The sequence below is a fragment of the Opisthocomus hoazin genome, chromosome 6 (assembly GCF_030867145.1).
Source record: "Opisthocomus hoazin isolate bOpiHoa1 chromosome 6, bOpiHoa1.hap1, whole genome shotgun sequence".
NCBI lineage: Eukaryota > Metazoa > Chordata > Aves > Opisthocomiformes > Opisthocomidae > Opisthocomus > Opisthocomus hoazin.
The window spans coordinates 9899615-9925448 of record NC_134419.1 but is presented as its reverse complement, the minus strand read 5'-3'; the positions used below and the strand labels follow the sequence as shown (position 1 = coordinate 9925448).

Below are 25834 nucleotides of genomic sequence, written 5' to 3'. Positions count from 1 at the left end.
GGACAGGGAGGGAATTCACCTGCTCTGAGCACAGAAACAATCAAAAATCTATTTCTGCTGCTCCTACTCTGGGACGAATTCCTCTGCTTTCACAGGAGCACACAGACATCTACAACAGAGCCTGTATCCTTTTTTCTTGAAGAACATCTCAGAAATTTAAACCTAATCTGTCAGCAAGAAGGTACCTAACCTCAGCTACCTCAGCCTACAGCTGAGCAAAAGAGGTCAGACTCTCACACACATTGATCCCTGTTAACACGCACTGACTTCATGAGGAGCTGAGGTCACCAGCCTGCTTTGGCTTCCACCATGCCACGGACAGCAGCCCAGGTCTTCTCCAACGCAGGGGGCTGCCCGGAGCTGGTGGGGTGGGAACACACGTGCTCCCCTCCACCGCAGGACTGTGGTCCAGAGACAGTTTGATTCCCTTCTTGCTGTGGGAGATGCTGTAGTACTTGCATTTCAGCTCTCTCTCAGCAGTAAAAGAATATTCTCCATGATATATTTATTATTTTAAATAACCAAAACCACTGTCTTAAAGCCTACTGATTTGGCTGCTAATAAACATTGTAAACTAGAGCAGCACCCGAATTTCTGAAGCAGTAAATCCAGCTCTCAGCTACAAAACTGACAGCTCTCATAAAAGAAAGAAAGAAATGTAAGTAAAACATCCTAAGGAAATTATCGTTCAAATTAACTGCCGGCATAAATTTATCCATCTGTTATCATAAGTGTTACTTGAAAATTATTTGCCCATAAAAATGAAATAAACCAGAGTCGTTTTTTTCTTAAACATTGACTTAATGTGTATAGTCTTAGTTGCCAAAATATTAACTCTTTTTAACAGCCCATGTGCTCTTGGCTGTGTCTCTCTTTCTTGACAGTAAACGGACCTTTACAATTTGCCTGTATATGTCAGGTCTAAGGCGCTTCACTGTTATTCTGGATCAATAATTCTGAGCAATCCAGGATGGATTTTCAAAACACAAAAACCAAAAAAACACCCCAATTTTAATTGAAAATAGCCTATTTAGCTACCTTTGTTCATTCAAAGGGAAAAATTATCATGCTTGGTACCTGAAAAATATCATTTAACTGCACAAACAATAAATGCTGTTTCATTACTAGAGTATAGTTACTGTGAATATAGGCATGGTGAGATTTTCACATGAAGTCTGAATACGGTAATCCCTGGCAGAAGAAGAATGAAATGTACAGAGCTGGGTATAGAGCTGGGTCCCATTTTACCCAAAGCCTGTATTTTTCTTGGAAAGGAGAAAGAAATGAAAGTAGAAAGAATAAATGGCTATTTTCACTTCTATGTGTTTTATAAAGGAATAAATTAAAAGTCTGTACTGCTCCAATGCATTTAAATTGTGAGTAATGCCACGGAAGGCGAGGAAGGGGGAAATCTATCAAAAAGTCTACTTTTCTAAATGGAGCTCTTCAGTTTCCTGCCATTTTTAAAACTGTGTAATTTTTTTAATACTTCTGACTGGAACAAAAAAAAGCCCCCCATCTTTCAATAGCATGACAATCCATTGCTTCTCTTTGTGAATGTAAAAACTATTTTATCTCAGCTTGCTTGGATAGTCAAATGTCGCCTTGCTGCTCCTTCATCCCCAGGACTTGTCTGGCCGATGCTGCGCAGCCTCGTGCTCAGCTACAGACCAGACTCTGAACCACCTCTCCTGCGACGCACCGCGACAACGCCTTTACAGCTCAGCTCCACATGGCAAAACAGTTTAACTGGGAATCCCAGTTTACAGAGGAGAGCAACGACACCCAAGCGCTTGGGATTTTGACCGGCATCTGCAAGAAGCGGACTTGCTTTTTCAGAAGCAAACAGAAAAATTCTGTTTTCCCCAAATATCCAATTTTCTACTGCGAAACTATCAGCCGAAAGATTCTGAAGAGCCTTCATTTAAAAGCAAGCAAGGATGAAGGTAGAAATTGTATGTGTAAAATAGCTAATAACCAGGCCATAAACATGCAGAGTTGCACAGGCATCTAAATTAATTGCCTGCTATGTTCCAGTCAGCCCAACAGCTTTCCTGGGAAATCAGCATTCTTCACACAGCCAGCAGTGCTTTCCCTGGGGTGACTCCGGCTGTACCCAAATGGCACTCTGCACCAATTTCCACGCAGTTTTTATTTCTTGCACCTTTCCTTGGGTTTGATCCTCTTCATCTGAAACCAGTGGGGATGTTTCCAGAGGTGACTGACCTGCCAGATCTGGTGGGACCAGGGCGTGGGATCTTGCCTCAAGTGAAGGTTAAATAGATTTGAGGGAAGAGCTACCACGTCTCCCTCCACCCGCACTCCCATCCAGCCAGGTGGGAATTCAGCTTACACTGGATGAGCTATGGTTTTTTCAATGGTTAAGTACATTTTTTTTGTAACGGGGACAGGGCTTTATACTCTACCATGTTTTGATCCAGAAATTACTTCTGCCAGTCCAGACCCACTATACCGACCACATGTCCTGCAGACAGACACCAGCATCCTCCAGCTCGGGAGCACTGGGCTCCTGTACCATCAGGCAGCCAGAATATCATCACCTTGTTTTACAGCTGAAGCCACCCATGGCTTTCATCCTCTGAACTACTGCTTTAGGTCATGGTGGCCTCTATGTGCGGTTTGGGTTTGTTTGTTTGTTGGGTTAGGGTGTTGTGTTTTTTTTTTGGTTTTTTTTTTTTTTTATGAACAACAGTACATACTCCTGGAGTAGTCTATAAAATATCTTGCTACTGCAGTCATTGAGAAGGATACACTGAACCGAATCAGCCTTAATTTGCAAAGACACCTCCATGGTGCCCTCTGACTTAGCCAAGCTCGTTATACTACTTCAGAGTTAGACACTACTGAACCACCCTTCCCTGGCACTGGGATCTTGAAGCTGAGGATGGTGCCCTGACAGAGGAACAGAGCTTCAGCTACTACACGCAGCTGTGCAAAAGCCAGGTGCGCCTAACTACAGCAGCTCCCACGAGGTACAGTGCTCTGCCTGGAGCCCACCCGAGAAGCCAGGCAGGGCTCTGCCTCGGGAGGGATGTTCCCAGGGCAGGACCCCGTCCCCAAGTCCCTTGGCTCCAGTTATACCTGCAAATTACAAGATGTCACCAAAGGAATCATTGTGCAGGGCTTGGGACTCCCTCCTACAGCAGCCCCGGTCCATAACATTGCATCTGCAAAGTTTTTCCAAGGTGCTTTTCTCTTAACACGTTTATTTTCTTATTTAGGAAAATACTTATTTTCCTGATTTTATTTGCCAGCCCAGTTTTACCCAATTCTTCCCTTCCCAGAAACGATGATGGAGATTACGAAGTTTGGAAACCAATTCATAGCACACATATATAACTAAATTATTATTCATTCATTAGTTGCAGTATCCTCAAAATAAATGGATTAATGCAGAGGTCACAATACATTTTGGAGTGCATTATCCAGAATACTTTTTTCAAATTATTTCCTCTCCACCACGTTAGTCCGAAATGTGCAGATTCTTAAATGAAGTGAAATAATTTTTGCACTGTTCTGAGAGCAAACGCACTCCTCCAGACTATCATGCCTGCCGTAACAAAAGGTGCATTCCTAAAATTTTGCACTTCAGAATTCATGGGAATATGTGAAAGCCTCAACTTTCATCAAATACACCCTTCACTTTTATAGAAAGCAAAACCAAACCCCCAAGGTTTTAGAAACAATTTGAATTCATGAACCAAGCACATGCCACGAAAACCCCTTAGAATTAAAGAAGTAGATATAAGTATGCAAAACACAAAATGCATCAATTAAAGTCACCCCTACAATTCAGTGGGTGAAAAAGGAAAAACAACAACAAAAACCTCAAGGACAAAAACTGCATTTGAATCAAAAGAGAAAATGAACTTGCTAGCACTTTAGCCACATAAAAGTTTTGGAATTGAAAAATTAATTATTTTCCCAGTATTTACTGCAAAAAAAAAAAAAACACCCCAGAGAAGAGAGGAGGAATTAATTGTACGTAAAAGCAGGGATGGCCTACAGGGATGGCCTGCTTTCCTGAGAAAGGCCAAAGCGATGCTGGAACAAAGCACCCAAAACAAAAAGCTTTCCTCAGCATATCCCACGCTCTGGTTTTCAATAAATTCTGCTGCATGTGTCTGTTCTGTCCTGCTGCACTCAGTGCTGAGAAAAAGAAATAACCCAGGGACAAAGGTGTTTTTTAACATCACAAAAAATTAAGATTAAAGGACAAAATGAGACTCTCTCTTTATGAGCCAGCTTCCCCAAGTGATGCTGCCTGGGGGTTTCAGGCAGATGCTCTCCAACGAGGACAGAGAATGAAAGCTTAAACCTCCCACAGCTTAGATGCCACTTTCTACACAAAGCAATGTGTAATTAGCATCTATTTGCTTAATTTCATTTCTGTTATTAGCACACACAAACAGCTGCAGTGATTTAGATCCACGACCCAGCTAGTCCAAGATTCTGTCTCAAGCCATGGTCTGTAACTGATGCCCAGGAAAAGTGTGTACGGAGCAGGGCAAGCGGGCAATGCTGCCCAGCTTATCCTCCCAGCTCCTGTACACACTGGTTAAGGGACTTCCAAAACTGGAAACTACATCAAAACCATCATGTTCGATAATCTCTGACAAACCTCGCTCCATGGGTTAGACAAGCTGATTTTTATGAGTCTCTATCCAATTATGAATGACCATGATATATTTTCCTACTGGAAAAACAGCTAAGCAAAACTCCTTGGACAGAAATGTCAGGCAAGCTTGAGATTAAATAAGCTTGAGAAAATTCAGGCTGGATACACTCAAAAAATAAATACATCAAAATGCATGTATCTCTGCTAAACCCCACAGTCTTTAATCAAAATTCCCACTGAAGTGAGTAGCGAGAGGCGAGTTGTTGCCAAAGTTCATAGCGAGAGCCATGGGATGAGAAGCAAAGTTCTGTCAAAAATGAGAAATTGCCAAGGAGAGAGAGCAGGAGGAGCGGATCGCTTCTCGGCACGACAATCTCAGGCTGCCTTGAAGTTTAGGAAGCTCAAAGAGCCACTTAAGCTGGCGCTCAGGATTCTGCTGAACTGGGGCCTGAACAGTTATTATTTACTCTTATCACATTGAAATATGAATTCCATTGGAAAGGGGAAAAAAAAAAAAGAGGAGAGGAAAAGGACAGTAACACAGACTGTTGCAGACTCACAGAAGTACTACAGACATCTTTGTTCGGACACAATTTAAACGGGCAGAGACACATACTGGATTTTTACTTAATAATTTTAAATGCTGGTATTTACCTATGCACACAACTCAGGCACTTGTGCAAGGTCCAAAACCAACCGGTCTGTACAGATGCACCACCAAAGCAGCTAAGCCACCCATCAAGAAAATCTAACTACATCAACCCCACAAGGTTTGAAACCCTAGGCCAGCACCCTGCGCTAGGCACACGTGCCTACACCGCAGCAAGGCTCATATTCTGACACCCACCGCCATCACCACCTGGGCTTGCAAATTCAAAGGCCCTTCAGCCATCTCCTCCAACCGCAGCCACTAACACAACCACGGTGCCAACAGAACCCAAGCAGCCCTCAGGTTGGGCTGGGAAGGAAACAAATACGCCAGCATAAAAAGCATTAGCAGTTTCACATTTCTACAGTCAGATAGAAAGCAAAGGAGTGCAGCCTGTCCACAGCCCAGCTGCACCCAGACCCACCTCTTATACCGACTCATAGAATTTAAGGAGCAGGTTTGGACAACAAAAGCCTTTCTGCTTCAAAGGGAAGTCCCCTAAACGTCCTTCTCTTTCCAGAGGACCAAAGACAAAATCCTGAAGCATTCAAACCACTTCGGTTCCAAACATCATAACCAAGTAAAACAGAAAAACTCATGCTGTACCTGCTCCAAAGGCAAAGAAGAAGCTCTTGTCTGTGTTCTCCCTTAAAAGCGCCATCACTCTCTTCCCCATCCTCTCATTCCTCTTGTAGATGAGCTCCTGTCTGAAGTAGCTGTCTATCTCTTGCGCCGTCACCTGCTCGTGGGGTGGGAGCGTTGTGTTGATGAAGTTAGGGACCTGAAACCAGAAGAGACTGTAGTTCAGGTGACACAGGTTAAGTAATCCCCAAAACACTGGCTGTTTTAATCTAGCCTTGTTTAAACCACCTGAGCATCACTACCGTGCAAAAAAAACCAAAAAACACAACACCCACCCACCCCACCCCCACCACATTAGATGATGAGAACTTGTGAGGTTGCTGAGAACTCTACAAAGAAGAAAACAAATCGCTAACCAACACAGGGGTTTTTTTGTTTGTTTTTAACAAAGTGAAACTAGTATTTTTACTAAATGAAACTGAAGTTCATTTTGACTTTTCTCTGTTCCTTCAGCAGAATGCAGTTTTAGGTGTCACATTTGCGTGAGTTACTAAAACCTTTATTCTCTGCTTGTTCAACACAGTTCATGGGCTATTTAATACCAGAATGTCCTGTAATCTGTTCTCAGCCAAGGTCACCATGAACTTGAGAACAGACTGCAAGATTTGGCTTGTATCTGCTCCTTTTTAATAACTTAACAGTTATAAAAAGTAAGTAAGCTTAGCAAATCCAGACATTGGAATAGGTAAACAGGATAAACCGCCTCACCTTTCTCACAGTTTTAGATGCTATTAGGTCTCATCAGAGGAGACCATGTGTTGCAACACATAAACCCCTAGAACACTCCTGATGTTTCTGAAGAAGGGATTTCCCCAAGAACTGCTGCTTCAATCATTGTTTTTGTGAGAAGAGACATTCATAGGTGCAGAAGAATGGCTGAAACCCCAAGGACTGTTTGAGTCAGGGCAGCAGACCAAGGGATGAGCCAAGACTGAAGGTATAACGGACAAAGAAACAAGAAGTCTCTGATTATTACGACAGGCAACTTGTTTTGGCATGGTGAGGATCCAAGGTCTACCATGAGAGTTCAGGAGCCTACAGACCCTGCAGCGAGGAGTGCTCTAAGTGGGCACTGTTTGACGACTGCTAACAGGACCCAGGTGCCTTCTGGTGATTATCTGTGCCTCACCACAGGGAAAGCAGCTTCAGCTGCAAAACCCAGATTCAGATTTCTGAGTCCCCAGCTACATGTAAAGCTGCCAGGATTTCCAGTGTTAATCTGATCTGGTGGTAATGGTATTGCACGCAGAGCCCATAAGGGCAACATCCCTTACTCATCACACTGAAATACGTGATGTAAGGACTCTCTTACTTTGGTTAATTCTTTCCCTGGTTTTCTACAATACCAAATTCCTGTACTCATTTTCTAATACTTGCCTTTAGTCTTTGTTTTTCAGGCCACCTCTTACCCTCTCGCTTGGCCACATGACTTTATCACAACAATTTTTGTCTCTTCCCACGCTCTTCACTCATACTGCCTCACCAAAAGCTTTCAGCAAGTCTTAGGGAAAGAACTAATTTCCATCTTCCCAGTGTCTCTCCTTAACACTTTTTCACTGCAACCTCATCTACAGCTCTCCCAGCATGTGGGGGACAGAGCAGCAGAGATTTCTCACCTTGCACCATGCTGAAGGACAAATCTAGGCCTTGCTCTGGATTCCCACCAAAGGCTGTACCCAGTTGGGTGAGACAGAAATGGGCACCGCATCTCCTCAGCCAGGGAATCCCATGTGGCTGGAGTTAATGCTGCTGCTGACAGCAACCTGCCCCAGCCTATTGGGCCATGCAGACAAGCTGGACCTTTGATTTCCCAAACCAGTTCTCGACCTGGTTTGCCAAATCACCATACTTGTCACAGTGTGTCCCTCCTTCAGGGTTCAGTTGCATTACCCTGAGCCTTTCCTTCCTCCAGGCTTTCCATTATGGCTTGGCTTCACCACCCTATCTTGTGAACTCCTCAGAGCACGAAAGTACTCTGCACCTTGCTCTCAGTTTAGCCCTTTGCCAGCACTCAGCAAAGAAGAAGTCCCATTAAGCCAGACCTGACGGAGACACCATTTTCCTGTTAAAACACAAGGAAGCTGTCTTGATGTCTGGCAAGAACGGGCGTTTGTCTCAATGGGACACAGGAGCAGCCTTCCAGCGTCGGAGGGGTAAAATGCTGGCTACAGCAGCAAAGGGTGTCATGGCTTCGACTCCTGGTGAAAGGCAGGGAGAGATTTTTGTTGCAGGAATAAAGTCTGAGGAATGAGCAGCCATATTACACTTGCAATGACCTCTGCAACGCAAAGCTGTACATCACTTGGTCCACACAGATATCACAAGCATTTTTACCTCCTCTGTGCTGAGGCTCTGTGTTTAATGGGGTGATGTAGCTGAGACAGGAGTCAGGGGAGCCTTCAGAAACTGAAATGGAAGATGAAATTTCTTGGGAACATCTGAAGGCTCAACACCCACATAAGAGGAGTCTCTTCTTCCCTGCTGTTGGCTGAAGGGAAGGCTGGGAACAGATGGGACCTGGTCTTGAATCACCTGCAGTGCTTCAGGGAAAGCAAGGCATGGTGCTGCCTGTGAGGACAACCTGCAGGAGCAGCAGTGCTGGGGGATCGAATGGCTTTCTGCATCCTGCTTCAACCAGGGAAAGCTCTGATGCTGGAGGTCTAGGTAGCCCAAGGACAGAAGTTGTATTCAGACCTTGACCAAGTGGGTATTTGCTATGAAGGAATGCACCTTTCTTCAGCTCGTGCAACTCCATCTCGTGCAATTCTATGTCCACATTCAACCCACAGTTTGTTCCTCCCCTAACTAACCTAAAACACAGTCCACAAAATGGAGCCATTTACTTGGCATTTTTTCCCCTCCCTTTCTTTCTTTTCTGTGGGAAAGAGTTTGCCAGTGGCAGAGACATAAATTTAAAACCAAAGACTGGGCTTCGTCAGCATTTCTCGTGCTTGTCCAAAAAACAAGACAAAGGAAGCCATCACCGCTAGAGGCACATCGTCAGCTACAGATCCTGCTGCACCTTGTGCATTCCTGTATTCCTACTGACTGTGCCATCAACGGCAAAAATAAAACATGCACTTATGTTTCTGCGCGTGTGTGGCAGAGGGCAGAAGATAAATGATTGACGTAAGTATGCCTGTACACAGTAGTGCAACCACACTCTGAGCTATGACACTGGCCCCATTAATCACCTCTGCTCCTCCCCGCATCTCCGTTCCTTTCCACAGTCACTGACATACACCATGCCTGGCTTCAAGGAGGCAGCTGCTCCTGTTGATTTAAGAAACCCTTTCGATTCCTAACCACCAGACAGGGATCAGGAAGTCAAGAAACAGTCACATGCAATTAGGAAGCTGTCAACTGCAGCCAGGATTTAAGGGCTTTTTTTGGAAGAAGGAAAATCTGTTGTTTTAAAAGGATGGGCTAAAGCATGCACCAAAGGGATGCATCTTCCCTTTTCAACTTTCTAAAATATTTTTGCTTCCATTCAGTGTAAAAAAAATTTTAACATTTTAGTGATAGGTATTTGTTGTTTTGAACTGAGAGTGAAGGGATGAGACATTTACTGTGCCAACAGGAGAGGGACTGACCTCCTGAGAATAGATAAATACTATTAATACTATTCAAATGTATAGTGCGGTTGGATGATGTGACTGTTGAAAAATCCTAACTTCTAATTTTGCTGTTCATCTAGGGGAGCAGCAGTTGGATCAGGAGAAAAAGATAGTGCTATCCATCACCTGGGGCATACTCACTTTGTAGGGGATACACATGGCAAGAGATAAACAGATTCTTTCTGTCCAGAGGTGCTCAAAAGAAAGAATATATTGTTTGTCTCAATCAGCTAGAACTCCTCCTTTTTTATACTCCTATGGACAACACAGATGGACCCCAAACTCAGCCATTAGGTACACCCTGCATTTCTTAGTAAAGCTTTTGAGGTTAAAGGAAGAGAATATCAGAACAAAAAAGAAGGCCCAGAAATTTCTTCCCCTCCACACTGTCTGTGTAATTTTACTTGAGTCAGTATCCCTGATGGAATAGATGTGTGGGTAAATCTCTGCACACACGTCCGAGCTCACAGTGCTGTGGGATGCAGGCCATAATTCTTCACCTTTGAAGTCAGTGGGAGCTTTAGGAAGAAGAAAGAGGAAGGATTGTGGAGTGGTTATGACACTACCCTGAAAAAATGGTTCCATTCTCATGGGTGATATAAATCTCTTGAATGATCACAAGCATGTCATTTTGGTTTAGACCTTCAAAGGAAATTCAGCACTTAACCTCCACTAAGTATCTTTGAAGCATTTGGCTTTATTCCTCCTGTCTCTCAAAAGTCCATCTGTAAAATGGGGACAGCAAGACTTTCTAACTTGAGAACAGATGTTACATACAAGGCACTGCCTGAATCTAGCTGTTGAAGGACCCAAAGGAAGATCCAAAGTCCAAGGCACTGCTCAGCAGTAACCTCTCTTCCCAGAAATAATTTGTGGAAGGAGGTTGGGATTCTGCTGCAATCATTAGCATAAGAGCTAACAACATACTTTAGCTTAGAAAAATGCATCAGCCATATCTCAAAATCTATGCTATGCTGTCAGCTTTGTCTATAGAGACAGAGATACACAAATGAGAAAAAAAAAAAAAGGAAGAGAAAAGCAAAATATATTGGTGCAGAGTCTTTTATCCCAGTTAGGGCTTACTGCCAAAGTTCAGCTGAAAATTCATAAACACTGGACTACATTTAAGTACATTTTCTTATCTACTATTTTTTAATATTTGGACAAATATTCTGGGCAGAGGCACAATGCCAGAGTTGTGACTATCTATCTGCAAATAATTTTTTTGGACACATATAAGCACCATCAACTTTGGTTAACTTTTTTTTTTTCCTGGTTTTGATCCATTGGCTACAGTGGAACTGTTCTAGCTACAGACCAGTATCAAATCATAATCAGATGTGGAGGAATAGTGTTATCGTTCCTACTCCTACAAACTACATTTCCCAATCCTCTGATAACCTTTTTTAGCCTCGTTCTGTTCCAGAGGTGCTAGCATATTTCTGGAATGTGCCTTCAAATTGTAAGATGATGTCAATGAAAAACGAGCTCTACCAACATCAGAATGAAGGGCTGATCTTGCCTGCGTGCAGGCAGCGGTGGATTTCATCCATAAGTCTATCTGTAGATGGGGAAGAGGAAGCTGAGATAGGGAAATGTGAAGACAACACCTGTCATGGAAAATATAGTGAATCTAAAGCCTTTCCTGCCACTATCTTCTTCTGTCTTGGTCAAACCCTTCTGCTTATGAGACTCCTCTCTTGCCCCTGCCTCTGAATCAGCAGCTAACTGATGTCTTTCCAGCCTCACCTGCTGTGCAACGTTCAAACTCCAGACCACCACAAGTATAGTACCATCACTAATCCTTGCAGGGATTCTTACGCCTTATGTCTGTTTCTTCCCAGAGCATTCCCCCTATAGAGAAAACAGGAGGAGGCACACCCAGGGTCACCAGGGATGTCTATGGCAAGGCAGAGAGTTGGCCATCAGCTTCCCAAGTTCCAGTCTAGCATCTTAATACAAAACCCATCCATCTTTCCCAGACAGGAAAGCTCCGCTTCCGTGCTAGTAATCCTTATCTCCAGCTGTTAGTAGGGAGTTGTTCCCAGATCACCCTGACTGCATTAATTTTTTTTTTTTTAAACACGATAAAGATTGGGTTCTCTTTATTAGTCTTCTAGTTTATGAGCTTTACGTGGGCAGAGGCCAGCAGACAAGTAAGGGATCATGCTTTGAAGGATTTTCCCTGTACCACGCAGGTCAGTAACTTTCATATGGTTGACAGCACTACACCAGATAAGGATCTCAAGAGCTGACAGCGCAACTCACGGGGGCTGCCAGGGAGCCAAAGCAGCATCCTGAAACCCGGCAGCTCCTCCGACAGGCTGAACAGCCCTAAATTCACACCAGCCCTTCTTGGGTCAAAGGCTAACATCTGAGCTTGAGTTATCATTTGTTTATGAAGGGAGGATACCCTCCCATTAACCAGCCTCGCCAGGGCATTGTGGTTTTTACAGCAGTGCTGTGAAATACACTGCTCTGGACTCAGAAGACTCCTGTTGTCCTTTGATTTATGGACCCTTCTGGCATCTGGGAGAGCAATATCCACTTACTACAGCTTCTGATACAGAGAATTCAAATAGTGCAAAGTGAATGGGCTGTGAGAGCAAGCATGTCTTGATGGAGGAGGACGTGGCTGCTGAAGAGATGAACGCTGCTGCCGACTCAACTGGTTTTCCTCCCGTGCTCCTGAGTTTCCAACCTGATGGAGACCTTCATTAGCCAAGGAGGGGGTGTCTGGTTAATCTGATTTAGCCCAAAGCCCAAAGTTGGCAGCTGCCAAGAAGATGAGCTTCCAGCTCGTTATGGAAAAGGGAAACCAGGAAGGAGCTCTGCAAAATGGTGTCCAGTTCAAGCACGGCGTGATAAACCCACTGCTTTCTTTGAAGCACCAAAATTAAAAGCACTATATTAGAAGCCTGAGCAGACTGTTAAAAGGAGACTTTGATATTCAGGATAAGTCAGTTCCATCACTCCTTTCCCAGGGCAAACATCTAGCCAAGATGGCACTTGAGAATATAATACAGGCACATCCAGCACATTTTGGAGGCTGTGGTCAGGATAGGCATGTCAATTTGGTGGATTTTAGGCTGCTAAAAAGGTTTATTAGAAGCCTATCCTGACACTAAGATGCAGACTGATGTGAAGTCACAGTAAGCTTAAACATATCCTCAGTCTGTGCTCATCCAGTTTTGCTCCCCCCCTCTGAGAAAGCAGAGCAGTTCCCTAGGGACAAGCCTCGCTGCAGCTGGGGGCTTGTGAGTTTTGAATGCACATCAAAAAACCAGTTGCACTTCTCCCACCCACACTTGCCCACCAGCCACGCTGCCTGGCCACAGCCGCCCCCGCGCCATGGAGCCCTTTGGGAAGCGCTGTTGGGGTTTGACCAGCTCAGCATTTCCACGGCAGGAATGGATTTTCCATCACACCCTTTGGCTTAGCAGGAGTCTGTAGTTTCCCAAACCTCTGAAAGCAGGGAACAGCCCTAAAAACCTGCAAGGCAAAGGGACAGCCAGCTGTCCCTCGGTGGAAACTGTGGTCTTGTGAACCAGGAGCCTAATGGAGAGGGGCTTATGAGCCCTGAACAATTTTCTGTCTCCAATTCACGGCAACTGGGATGTGTTGCTGCAGTTTCCAGCATTTCTGCTGTGCTTATAGAATCATAGAATGGTAAGGGTTGGAAAGGACCTTAAAGATCATCTTGTTCCAACCCCCCTGCCACAGGCAGGGACACCTTCCACTAGACCAGGTTGCTCAGAGCTCCATCCACCCTGGCCTTGAGCACTTCCAGGGAGGGGGCAGCCACAGCTTCTCTGGGCAACCTGTGCCAGTGTTTCATCACCCTCATGTCTAATCCTCTGTGAGCTAAAGACTGACGACTCCTTTCGCCAGGCTCCGTTGCATGGATAATGTCCCTGTTCGCCTTCCTGCTGAGCGGTGCTTGGGCTCCCGGGGCAGCAGCTGAGGTCGGGGTGTCTCACACCCCCATGCCAGTGAGCCCAACTGCTCTTTTCCAAAGCGTTGTTTCCTCTGTCTGCTGCCTCAGAGGAAAGAGGCACAAGGCTGTCAGCCCCGGCAGCCTGCCTGCACCCTTGTCCCTGGAAACAGCAATGAAGAGGAGGAGCAATGAAGAGGAGGAGAAGAGTCCGTTCTCACAAACCCAACATTGTAGGGCATCAGAAACCCACAGAAAATATCTGGATGAGGCTGGAGGGAAAAAAAGAAGCAAAAATGTTTTTTGCTTGAAGGGAAGCAAGGGAGGAAAGAAAGTCCAAAAGCGTAACGAAAGCCAGTGTAAGAGCAAGCACATTTCTTGGGACCAGCTCTGGGGAGCCACTTCTGGCTGTGAGCTAATCCCTGCCCACACACATCACTGCTCAGGGTCCACATATGTTGCAGACACAATGCAGTCCACACCAGCAAGCTTTCTGTCATTGGCCTACCCAATTTCAAGCTAGCTTGGGTACCTCTCAGCATGGCGCAGCAACTTCAGTGTGAAAAGGGAGGTCTTTGAAACCAAGTTTCAAACTAGCTAGCTCAGGTCTACGAGCCACTGGAGCATCTAAGTTTCCAAATAAGGAAAATTACAAATAGGAGAACATGTTGAGGGAGGAAAGCAGGCTGAAAGCTAGTGAAGTCCCTATGGGCAGTGCATGATACTTTTTAAAAAACCACTCTGCAGGTGGCCCTGCAGCTTCGGCCCCACTGCCCCTCCATGGAGACCCTGCCCAGGAGCCCCAGACCCGCCCAGCCATCGCTGCTGTTCTGGGTGGCAGCCACACAAACGACAGTAGTGTGCCCTGCCTGGCTTTACCTTCTCCTCCCGTGCACCTGGGTTGAAAGAAAGCATGTTTGAAAAAAAAAAAAGGGGGGGGTGAAGAGGGGATGCAGAAAGGCCACAGGGATGCAGGGATGGGCTGTGCATCTCACAGACAGCTTGGGGGGTGACACTTTTATCCCTGCTAAAAAAGAATTTCAACAAATCCCTGAGAAGTTATGACCTCCATGTATGTTTTCTATTTGTTTTTCCACACCAGTTAAACAGTTGCTTTCCAGCCACTTAGAAAAAAAACAAGAAATAAGCAACACCAGCCCCTCCCCCAAGCCTCCATCCCCATCCCAGCCCTGTCCCTGCTCCCCTTGGTAGCGATGCCAAAATATGCAGCCGGCCTCTCTATCTGAATGAATGTTTTGATTAAAGAAGTCTTAACAAAACACAGTCAGAACAATGATCCCGGCCCCTTTTCTGCAAGCTTCACCCAACTATGCAGCATATATTTAGGACCAGATTACAGGGACCCGTTGTTGAATTATTAATTGAATAAGGATGACAAGCCCGCAGTGTATGCAAATAAAGGTTCGGGTTTCAGGCAGGAGGGTAAATCATAACTACCTAATGATACTCCTGCCCCATTTAAAACCCCTTTAACATTGGGATTTTTCTGAGGCCAGCTTTCACGAGCTTGCAAACATATGGAAAAGTTCAAGTTTTTCTATTTCACTTCCAAATGCTTTGTTTCCTTTGACAAAGATATTTTTTTTTCTGTTCTGACACTAAAACCATCACCTATTATATTGCCATGACACCCAAGTAAAGATACTGATCAAAGGGCAAAGCAGGGCAATAAAGTAAGAAAAATGGGGCCAGAAGCTTTGGGTTTTGGGGTTGGTTTATTAAAGCATTGCTATTCTTTTTGCAAAGGTATTTTTCATTTTGTCTTCTGTTACATAGCGGGCGAACAGCTGGTCAGTAGTGGGTACAAACTCAGGTTTGGTTGTCTCAAATATATATTGTTCAGGGCTCTTCAAATGGAATTTCTTCCCATCCCTGTTTAGTAAGATGTTAGGGGAAGCCTGAACATTTTCCTGAAGTTTGCAACACTCTTTTAACCCAAGGCAAGTGTGATCCAGAAGATACAGTTTGCAAAATATCACATAACTTAGCAGGAGCAAAAACAAAGGTAGAAGGAAACTGGTTAGTAACGCGCCAGTGGCTGGGATGGACAGGAGACCTCTGAGCCGACACCACAAGGCAGTGCTGTGCGGAGAGACAGCCCTGCCCTCCTGGTCGGTCCTAGAAGAACTCCCAAGCTACTCCCAGTCCAACCACCCTACGCTTTCTAGCCAATGGCATCTGGAACATAAACTGGATGATGACTTTTGAACTAATTGTAATTTTTTTTTTAAGGAGGGGTTGTTTGAGATGTCCAATATAGGACTTCCAGGAAGCATTTTGAAATGGGAACCAGTCAGGAGAAAATAAAGAATAATTCAGATCAAGTCAGTGAAGTAAAGATAAATCACATTATCCTCGAAACTGATTTCTTTGCATCTAAGCTGGTGGAACTGTATAAGCCTCGACTTTGGGTTTACCAGAATTCATCTCCCAGAGGATTGGAGAGAAGATCCAGGTCTGAAGTCACCATCAGAGAGCACAACCAGTTTACACCAGACAACCTGATTTATGGTGTCTTCTATTGAGTGTTGCACAAAAATAGTGTCAGACCAAGGTATATTGTGTCAGGCAGTACCCAAGAACTCCGTCTTTTTCTATAATGTCTGACACTAATCTTGCCAAGTCAGCAAAGATAACTAAACTGCCCCCTCACCTCCCCTTTTTCCCCTCCCTGTCATAATGACGTGACAAATAAATCTTTTGGATAAAACACAAAGGGAGATAAAGCATTTTGTACATTCAACCAAGCAACATATTGTTTAAAAAACCAACAAGTCTTCCTCATTTCTCTTGAACAAGTCTTTCCAAGACACACTACATAAACCAGCTCTTTAAAAAGAAGGGTTTGCTTTACAGCAAACATACAGCAATGCACAGAAAGCAGCATGCTACTACCTTGAACTCCAAACGTTTTTACCAATGACTCTTTCACATTCTTTTATAGTTTATTCCCCTACTAATAAATACAGGTAGTCAACAAATGTTTTTAATGTACACCAGCCCTTTTCTGTAGGTGAGTATGTTCCTTTCCTAATAATGCAGAAGTCTTTGAAAGAAAAATCTTTGCCTTTAAATGTCTTGTTCCAATTTTTCTCTGACTTTCTCTCCCTCTCCCATTGCTTTCTCCATGGAAATTGGAAAGAGGAAGGACGGAACTTCCAAGGTAAGAAAAATCTAAATGCAAACATGTAATGAAAATTCTCAAGCAAAAACCTATTTTCAAAACCTATAGCATGAAAATTATCTGGTCATGTTCCAGATTATTAATAAAAAAATAATCTCTGCAGTGTTTTCCCCAGTACTGTCATCAACAAGTAGAATTAACTCTCACAATCCGGATCTGTAACCAATTTTCCAAAACACATAAGCCAAAATATAATATTGCTCCAATCTGGAATCCTGTTCTGACATGATATGAAAATTAGACTCTGAAAATTTTGGCTGCACTTCTGGTGTTTCACCTCTAAATGCTCACAATATACCAAGACACAAAGCTGCAACTCAGGTGCAAGTGGTAAGAAAGTAAGGTCCCACCGCAGCAGATCTGGAGCTCTGCTGAGCTGCGGGAAGGCAGCGTCTCTCCAGCAGCACCCTGTGCTACGGCCCAGAGACGAGAAGGTGGGAGACGTCCCCTGCTCGCTGTCGGGGCACAAGCAGCGATGAGCACAGGTGTCGCCAAACACCGGCGCAGCGTCAGGACTGCCATCAATGTCATTTTAACAAACATCCCTGGAAGCGTTACTGACCCTTCGCCTTGACTCAGAGTGAGAAACTCGTGGGACCGGCACCCTTGGTGCCCGGGACAACCTTGCACGTGCTTCGCTGGAAAGCCTATAATCATTTTCCCTGGAAGAACGAGAGGCTGTGCCAGTTCGCCTGCACTTTGTTACAGCTGAAAAAGATAAGATGCTTCCAAAGCGTTGCGTTACAATAGCTGTGCCTTCGGTTTATGGATTTATCTTCCTTTGCCCTAGATAAAACTCCATTCCTTGGACAAATTAGGTCTGCTTGTCATTCAACACTCTACCTAATGGTCTCAGCTGTGTGTTTCTGCAGTTATTGAAGCTGGGGCACTCCAGAGATAGTTTTTGTTGATTTGAAAAGTGAGCCAGAAACCCAGTTCTATTTTATCCAGAATGAGAACGGGGCAAGTTAATGATATAATTAGAATTATCAGGACCCTTATATCTTAAGGGACAGGTTTAAATGCAGGATGGTAACATTTTTAAAGGGGTACATAACACAGCCTGTCAATATAAACAGCGAGCACATGTGAAGTGATGCACTAAACCTTTTCTTCTTCAGTTTAGGGAGGCTGACTACTGACATGGTGTTAGCATACGATTCTCTAACCTTGTGTCATCAAGTACACAGCATGCTTTTCAGCAGGCAATACCCACTGCCCAAATACTATGTTTCAGCATGAATCCATGGGATTTCGAACTACAGAGGCAACTCAAAATATGGGTGACATCATTCTAGTAACTTATACAAAAAGCTCAATTGTTTCTGACAGACACAGCTTGAAGATGGAGGCACAGCAATCCCTGAGCACCTGAAAGGGGTTGAGATATGCCTTCAGGCTGTGGTGACCACCAAGCAACTTCATTGTATAGCCTGCTTTTCTGTGTAGGGTGAAGCCAAGACCTCACCTCTTCTGACAACAAGAAGATCGTTACAGCATACAGCTCGAAAAGTGGGTTACTCAAGAGCCTAACTGGATTTCTTCATTTTGATATCCAACGACGGCTGGGCCCACTGGGGCTCATACAAAGCCTGCTGGAGGCATGGGAAGATTCTCCATTATTTCAATGAGCTTTCAATACAGCCTAAAACATACACAAAACATAAAGGCTCTGTAAATGGAAGATGCTTTATAAGTGGCAGGAGTGAGTCTTGAATTGTACTGTTAACCCTAAATGGGACAGGCAAGTAACAAGTATGCAACCAGTTGTACCTGGCTGGAAGGAAACTGTCTAGAAAGTAAGCAGTGGAGCTGCGTGACTCTGACATGCCAGCTCAGCAACGAGAGGAGACAGGAGCCTCTCCTCAGGTCAGGAGCATGTCTAGAAGACAGAAGAGGACAAACAACAATTGGAGACCACAGGTATAGCTTTTGGGAAGGGCAGAAGGAGAAAAACTTCAGCCTTAGCTTTTCACAGAATTATAGAATTTAAATTTCTCTCTTAATGTAGTGTACATAGGAATACAAGGAAACACAGAACCAGCTAATTCCATGCTGGCAAAGACGAATCTGCTTTACAGAATTGTCCTTAAAAAACTGATCATCTCAAAACTGACCACGGGAAGTATCTGATGCAAGATATCCCTGAACCCAAAACTCTGGATGTATCACTTGAAAATGTTTAAATAAAGACCTTTACATCAGTTTTAGGAAACAAAATACACGAGAAATTGTTCTACACCCTACTTTTTCTTCACCAAGGCTTTAGGCTATTTCTTAACTGTTTGTATTAACAGATTTTTTTTGCATTTTAACGTGTCTGCGCATACTGACCTCAATTCCCTTGTGAGAGCATCAGACAGAATACAGAAGTTAAAGCTACTGATCTAATCTGATGCCTCTTCGGTTGCAGGGAACTTTTCTGAAAAGGAGCAACAGAAACTATGACTTCTTTGAGGGGAATAAAGTCTGAAGAAAGAGCAGGAAATACGCTTATCCTATCTTTATCATAGAAGACTTTCTCTTTGGTGTAATTTTGACTCTGCTCAGAGACTCAGGTGTAAGCCTCTTGACTGCAAAAGTCACAAGAGAATCAAGGGTTTGCAGAAGGCTGTGGAGGCAGAAGAGATGTATCCTACTTTACTTTTGGGTCATAGTCTAACTGAATAAACTCAGCCCCTTAAATCACAGAATCATTGAGTGATTTGGGTTGGAAGGGACCTTAAAGATCATCGGGTTCCAACCCCCCTGTCATGGGCAGGGCACCTTCCACTAGACCAGGTTGCTCAAAGCCCCATCCAACCCAGCCTTGAACACTTCCAGAGAGGTGGCATCCACAAATTCTCTGGGCAAGCTGTACCAGTGACTCACCACCCTCATAGAGAAGAATTCCTTCCTTATATGTAATCTAAATCTGCCCTCTTCATTTTAAAGCCATTACCCCTTGACCTATCACTATATGCCCTCATAAAAAGTCCCTCTGCAGCTCTCTCGTAGGCCCCTTCAGGCACTGGAAGGCAGCTATAAGGTGCCCCGCAGCCTTCTCTTCTCCAGGCTGAACAGCCCCAACTCTCTCAGCACTTCCTCAAAGGAGAGCTATTTCATCCCTTGGATCATTTTTGTGCCCTCCTCTGGCCCCACTCTAACAGGTCCATGTCTTTCCTGTGCTGAGGGCTCCAGAGCTGGATGCAGGACTCCCGGTGGGCTCTCACCAAAGCGGAGCAGAGGGGCAGAATCCCATCCCTTGACCTGCTGGCCATGCTGCTGGGGATGCAGCCCAGGGTACGGTTGGCCTTCTGGGCTGTGAGTGCACATTTCCAGGTCATGTCCTTCTTTTCATCCACCAGTACCCTCAAATCCTTCTCCTCAGGGCTGCTCTCAATCCCTTCTTCACCCAGCCTGTATTTGTGCTTGGCATTGCCCTGACCTGCGTACAGGACCTTGCACTTGGCCTTGTTGCCTTCTGAGGTTTGCACAGGCCCACCTCTCCAGCCTGTCCAGGTCCCTTTGGATGGCATCCCGTCCTTCCAGCGTGTCAACCACCTCATTAAAGTTTTACTAAGTTTAAATAAGGATTTATACATTTCGAAAAATGGTGCTTGGAAACAAAATTTAAAATAAAGAGTGAGAGGAATGAGGAATGTAATAGAACCACAGGAAGGCAGAGGTGTTTCCCCCTTTCATTGTTCTTAATTAAAAAAAAAAGCAAACAACTGAAACTGAGAAGGGTTTGTTTAGTCCTCCACGGCCATCAGTGCTGATGGCTCTGGGACAGGGATTTGGGGGCCTGCTCACACCCTTCCATTTCAAGCATCTCACCCTGGCTAAGGTGGGCTTCCCAACTCCAGGGCGGTGAACATCTCCCTGAGTCGGTCCTGTTCCTGTGCCAGTCCCTGGGTGCTGAAGGAGTTGTCCTCTGACATGGTGCCCAAGCTCCCGTTTCAGTCTAGGAAATAACTTTCCCTTCATTTTTTCTCCCAGCACCATCCCTCAGCCCTGGGGACTCTGCCCTCTCCTCCCAAATGCCATGGGGGCCAACAAGACTGGTGCTGGGAAACTGCAGATTTCCCAAACTCCCTCAGGGAGGTTGAAGAGGCTCAAGAAATTAACACCTCAAGTCAACAATATTAGTATTTCCACTTCTGGTCCTTCTTTATGCTCCAGGTTGAATTTTGCTCTAAAGGCAACTCAGCATCTTGCAGACAACTACTAAAGATGCTCCGTCTCCCAGGATTCACGCTAGAGGTATTTAGGAAGTTACTGTACCTAGATATGTACTCACCACCACCACTGTCCCCGCAGTGATGTTAGACTTTCTTTCTCAGCTGCTTCCCAGTTCATTACAGTGACCTCAACCAATGGCCTTGAACTGAGGCAACTGATGGACAGGTTCACCTTTATTCTGCATCTCCCACTAAGCTTCAAGGGACAAGCAGGCACTAGCAACATTACAAACAGCCCCCAAATGAATCCTCAGAGAGTCACAGCCTTCTGTAGGTCTCCATACCCTTGCAGCATGGAGCTGAACTCCTGGCCTCCACCGTTCCCATAAGCGTTGAGTTGTACGACTCCATTCCTGATCTTTTGTTCATTTCTACATGGTGTTTCAAAGTTGCAGTAATGGTACCAGCTGCAAGGACTTACCAGAGCTCTGATGTGCTACGGCAGCAGTTGGATGTCATGGAAGAACGGGCACACCTTCTAAAAACACTGTGATGCTCTTGTCTCCCAAGATTGGTATGGGTACCTGTCCTGAAGTTTAAGTGATGACACAGCTCACTTGGGATATTTATAGTTTTTCTGCACTTGTATGCCTGTTGTTTGTTGCCACCTGATGAGACCTGCAATACACTCTCAGCCCATGATAAATCTCTGTGCCAATATTTAGTGTCTCAAGAGAAAGATACCATGGAGGATGCTTCATGTGCAATATTTCAGCCAGGCTACTTGGTAACCAAATGGCAAAGACTCTCAATGGCAGAGAGAGTCTATCATACTTGCAAAAAACATATAGAATAAACTTTGGAATTATCATAACTGGCAGAAGTTGACGTGAATAGGGATTTTATTTTAGGTTTTCATTTTCTATTTTGTTCTGCTTGCAACTAAAAATAAATGGTGTAAAGCTGGTTTATAAAAACACTACCAAACAAAAAACCTCTTTACCCAAATTAAAAACAACAACCCGTAAGAGGAAAATACTCCACAGCATTTAGAGTTCTGCAGGGACTAGTATACACACACGGATTTTAATTTTCCATGGCCTGTAAGTGTTATAATCTCTATCAACTGCTTGCACTCTGGGACCATGACCAACACCAGTGCTTGAACTCTGATTGGTTCTTGTCTTCTTTCTTCTTTCTTTACACTGGATTTAGAATTCACATTTGATCCAAGAATTTGCAGGGATAAAGAAGTTATTACAGCAATCTCTTCCTCTCGAGTCTAACTCACAAGGCTGTTACAGGCCACTGTGTCAACAAATCACAGAGGTCTGTGAGTCAACGCAACCAGTGTGAAGGCCACAACTTGTCTCAGGGACAAAGGCATTACTGCTGGAGAAACTACACTGAGAGATTAAAAGACGACTCAGGACATTCAGATGCCAGGGCTGTCTTCATGATTTTACTACTAGTAGTCCTTTCTTTGTGTCCATGGCAAATATACCACCACACATTGCAAGAGTTATTCCTCCAAAATAATTTTGTGTTTATATCTAGTGTGCTGTGCCTTGACACTGCAGGAAGAGTTACAACCATTGACCTCTCCAGGATCCTCTGAAGTCATGAGCTCTCCACCTTTTCCAACTCACACACCCCACCTTTAGAGATGTATTCCTACCTGAGTTGCTTTTTCCCTTTACTTTTCAGTGCAAGGCTGTCCAGAATGAATAGCTCTGGCAGCTTTGGTACTACACAGACTTCTGTTTCAGTACTGCCACGTTAACCACCCCATTACATCCTGCTTAGTCACGTTAAAACAATGCTTCACTTTCTACGACTGGATTAGCTGGGACAGCAAAAGCATTTTTATCCCATTCATTACCGTCAACCACTCTTTCTGCTATTTGAAAATGATAACCGGACAGGGAAACAAAGGCGACATGACCATTTGTCCAGAATTTAAGGACCTGTGACTGTCCAAGCTGATGTCTTTCTGCTCCTGTTGAGGGGCAGCCTAGTTCTGTGATGGGTGACATAGAAGAGCAGCTCCAGCTGCTGCTGGATGTCTTTTATATTTCTACCTGGAGCTTCTCAGAAGGGCACAAAAGACCTCTGGGACAACACCCATGTTGTGGAGTGTGGCTGGGAGACTTTGCTACCTTACAGCCAGGTTGGTGCCATCCTCGCTTTCCCAGCTGTTCCTCTGAGAAACAAGTGACCCACAGAGCCCTCTGCAACTCAAAGTAGTGATGGCAAGATAAAATGTCTCAGAGACCTCTGCATCAATCAACAGACTGAGCTTACCCTATCTCAGTTCTCTCTTGAAGACACATAGTTATCCTTAATTTACATTTGCTAATGGTAAACTGCTATCATGATTTGATAGACTTTCACTGGCAAAACATGTATAATACTGTGGCTGCCAAAGTTTATACAGGTCCCCTCCAAGTAAGTCACTGCAGCTCAGACAGGAACCTGGGAACATTTATTAAAAAGAAGGAGAGGTAGGAGATGACATCCAAAGACCAAGTTTCCACAGAATTAATGGGAAAGGAGAAAGAGGAACCTACATTTTAAATAAGCATCTCAGAGTTTGCCATGAACTATCAAACTGGTCTGGAAAGCAGATTTCTGCTCCATTGAGAGTTCTTAATAGCATTGGATAACTAAGATAAACAGAGACTGAAGGGCTGCCTTAGACACATACAAAATTATTGAATTATGACATGTTTGAAAAGTTATTTACTTTACAGACTATTTACATAAGGTTCACTTCCTCTTCATATATAAGCTCAAATATTACAAAGATTTTTTTTCCCCCCTTAATGAGAGGACTACATTCAACAGCCCCACAAACATCCATAATTAACTTGCACATTCCTAGAAAGTTTTCCAGGCACTCCCCTCCCCAGAGCCCATGCAATACCAAGGAAACCCCGCTCCCTCACCAGGCACACGAGGCATGTGTGGCAAGAAAACACAGGGCATCAAAAGGAAGAGGGGAAAGAGGAGACGGAGTATAAAGTGATGACCCTGAGACCAAAGCTTTACTTATTGCTGTGCTATAGGCACCTGACAGGCTTCATGCCAGCCTCCTCATCTCTCTGTACCTCAATTCACCGCAGTTTTAACGAATACAGATCATTGTATCCAGCGTAGAAATTTTATCTCAGAGTTTTGGTAGAAGACACTTCCTTGCTCTGTAAGGGACATTGCTATTCAAGCAGCTGAGTTTTCTCAATTAGCTAGCCCTTCTGCAACGCTCTTGCTTACCTGAGAAGTGTCGTGGTTGAATATGACAGCATTCAGGTCTCCGCAGTTATAATGCTTGATGAGATCCTCAGTGGTATACGGGGCCTGCAAACTACCCGCTCGGAGGCTCTCATGTTGGAGCAGAGTTTGGTTTAGAGCAAACAGCACCTGTAGAAACGCAGACAGGAAAACCAGTGAGGAGTTAAAGATATTAGGAATCAAAGCAGCAAAGCCTAAAAGGCCAAAGTTTGAAGAACCCTCTTGCTCCCAAAGTCTGTTGACCCATCCTGGCCCACAGTAACAAGTGCTGGTCTTTGGGCATTCCCAAATGGAAGGGGAGTCAGATGCAAGGCTCCCTACAAGCAGAAGATCTTATTATAAAACCCTTGATATACCGCATAAAATATAACTTCACAACACATACGTATTGCTCAGAGGTCACGGTCTGAGAACTTCTAGGCTACCTGTGCTGACTACCTGGCTACCTGAGAGACACTGGAATGAAAAGGCCCCTAAATCAGGAAACTTCTATTGCCTCTGACTCTTCCCTGTCTGCTAACTTAAATCCAAAGCCCAGACTCAGTTGGAAGGGTTTTGATAAAAACCAAAATCTTCTGGACTTCTCAAGTCACAGTTGTTGTATCAGGACTTTCTGCTCGCTTCTCATAGCAGAAACTTCAGGAAATTCATTACTAGTGTCCCTGCTTTAGGCTTTCCCCCTTCACCCACCCTCTTGCAAAGTGAAGAGAGATACTGAATTGTAACCCCATCCCAGCAGACTAGCTGAGTGTCCCCATCCCAAACCTGAAAACACCCAGAAAACAGACGCACTCTTTACTATGTAAATTTAGGTAACCAAAAAAATAAATGTCCTTAAGGATGATATTTTTTCCCTCGCATTACCAAAAAGGCTACTAAATTTCACGTGAATTACCACAAATCCTTTTACGTCTATGACAAGACTGTGGGAGTAATTTATACCAATTAGTAAACCACCAAGTCTGGGCTTTTCATGTTCAGCTTTCCAAGTACCTTCCAAAGAAACTTGGTAAAAAGTAGACGAATAACTTAGAAGAACAGCAGACAGCTGGTCACAAATTATATAAATACGCAAATGCATTTTCCCTCAAATAAAGTGATATGTAGTGACTGTGAATCAGAGTTCTGAAAAACTATATTGCTGTGTCATTTTTTGTGAAGAGTCCTGCATCCCCTCAGCCTCACATTTCACAATATATTCAGCTTCTCTCATCTATAACAGCAGTGCCTTCTCCATCCCAAATAACCATCATCTCAAAATCTGCGTCAAGCTGAGCTCCAGCTGGCCCAGCTGGGCTGCAGTCTGTGACACATATTCTTACCTTCTTAACTTTAAGGAACTGAACCCACTTTAAGGAGTGAACCCCAGAGGAGTTTAAAATTAACAATGTACTTCTGTATTTGCTGGATGGAAGTTCTTATTAGCTTAAAATTATGATTCCCATTGAAGTTTATCTGAAGGAAAGAAAACAGTCAACTGGATTTACTCCTGCAAAACCTCAGGTATATAACAAATACGACCTGAGATTTTTAAAAAATAATAAGAAGCATCTCCAGGGCATTAACAGCCTCTTAATACAAGCCTGTTACATGCTAACTAACACACACAAATTGCCTGAGGAAAAGCAACTGTTATTTTTTAATTTACTTTTAAAAAATATAAAGATTGTCTTTCAACTGAACCTGTTCTACCT

At 44.2% G+C, this 25834-nt stretch overlaps 1 protein-coding gene across 1 annotated transcript in view; it reads right to left on the bottom strand.

The window, feature by feature from the left end:
* TRABD2B (TraB domain containing 2B) overlaps positions 1-25834 on the bottom strand; it is a 297703-nt gene that overhangs the window by 110225 nt on the left and 161644 nt on the right. The window contains exons 3-4 of the mRNA XM_075424535.1: positions 24123-24269; positions 5895-6069 (exon numbers count right to left, since the gene is read on the bottom strand). Of these exons, the coding sequence (XP_075280650.1) occupies positions 5895-6069; positions 24123-24269 (322 nt within the window). The remainder of the gene's footprint in view (positions 1-5894; positions 6070-24122; positions 24270-25834) is intronic.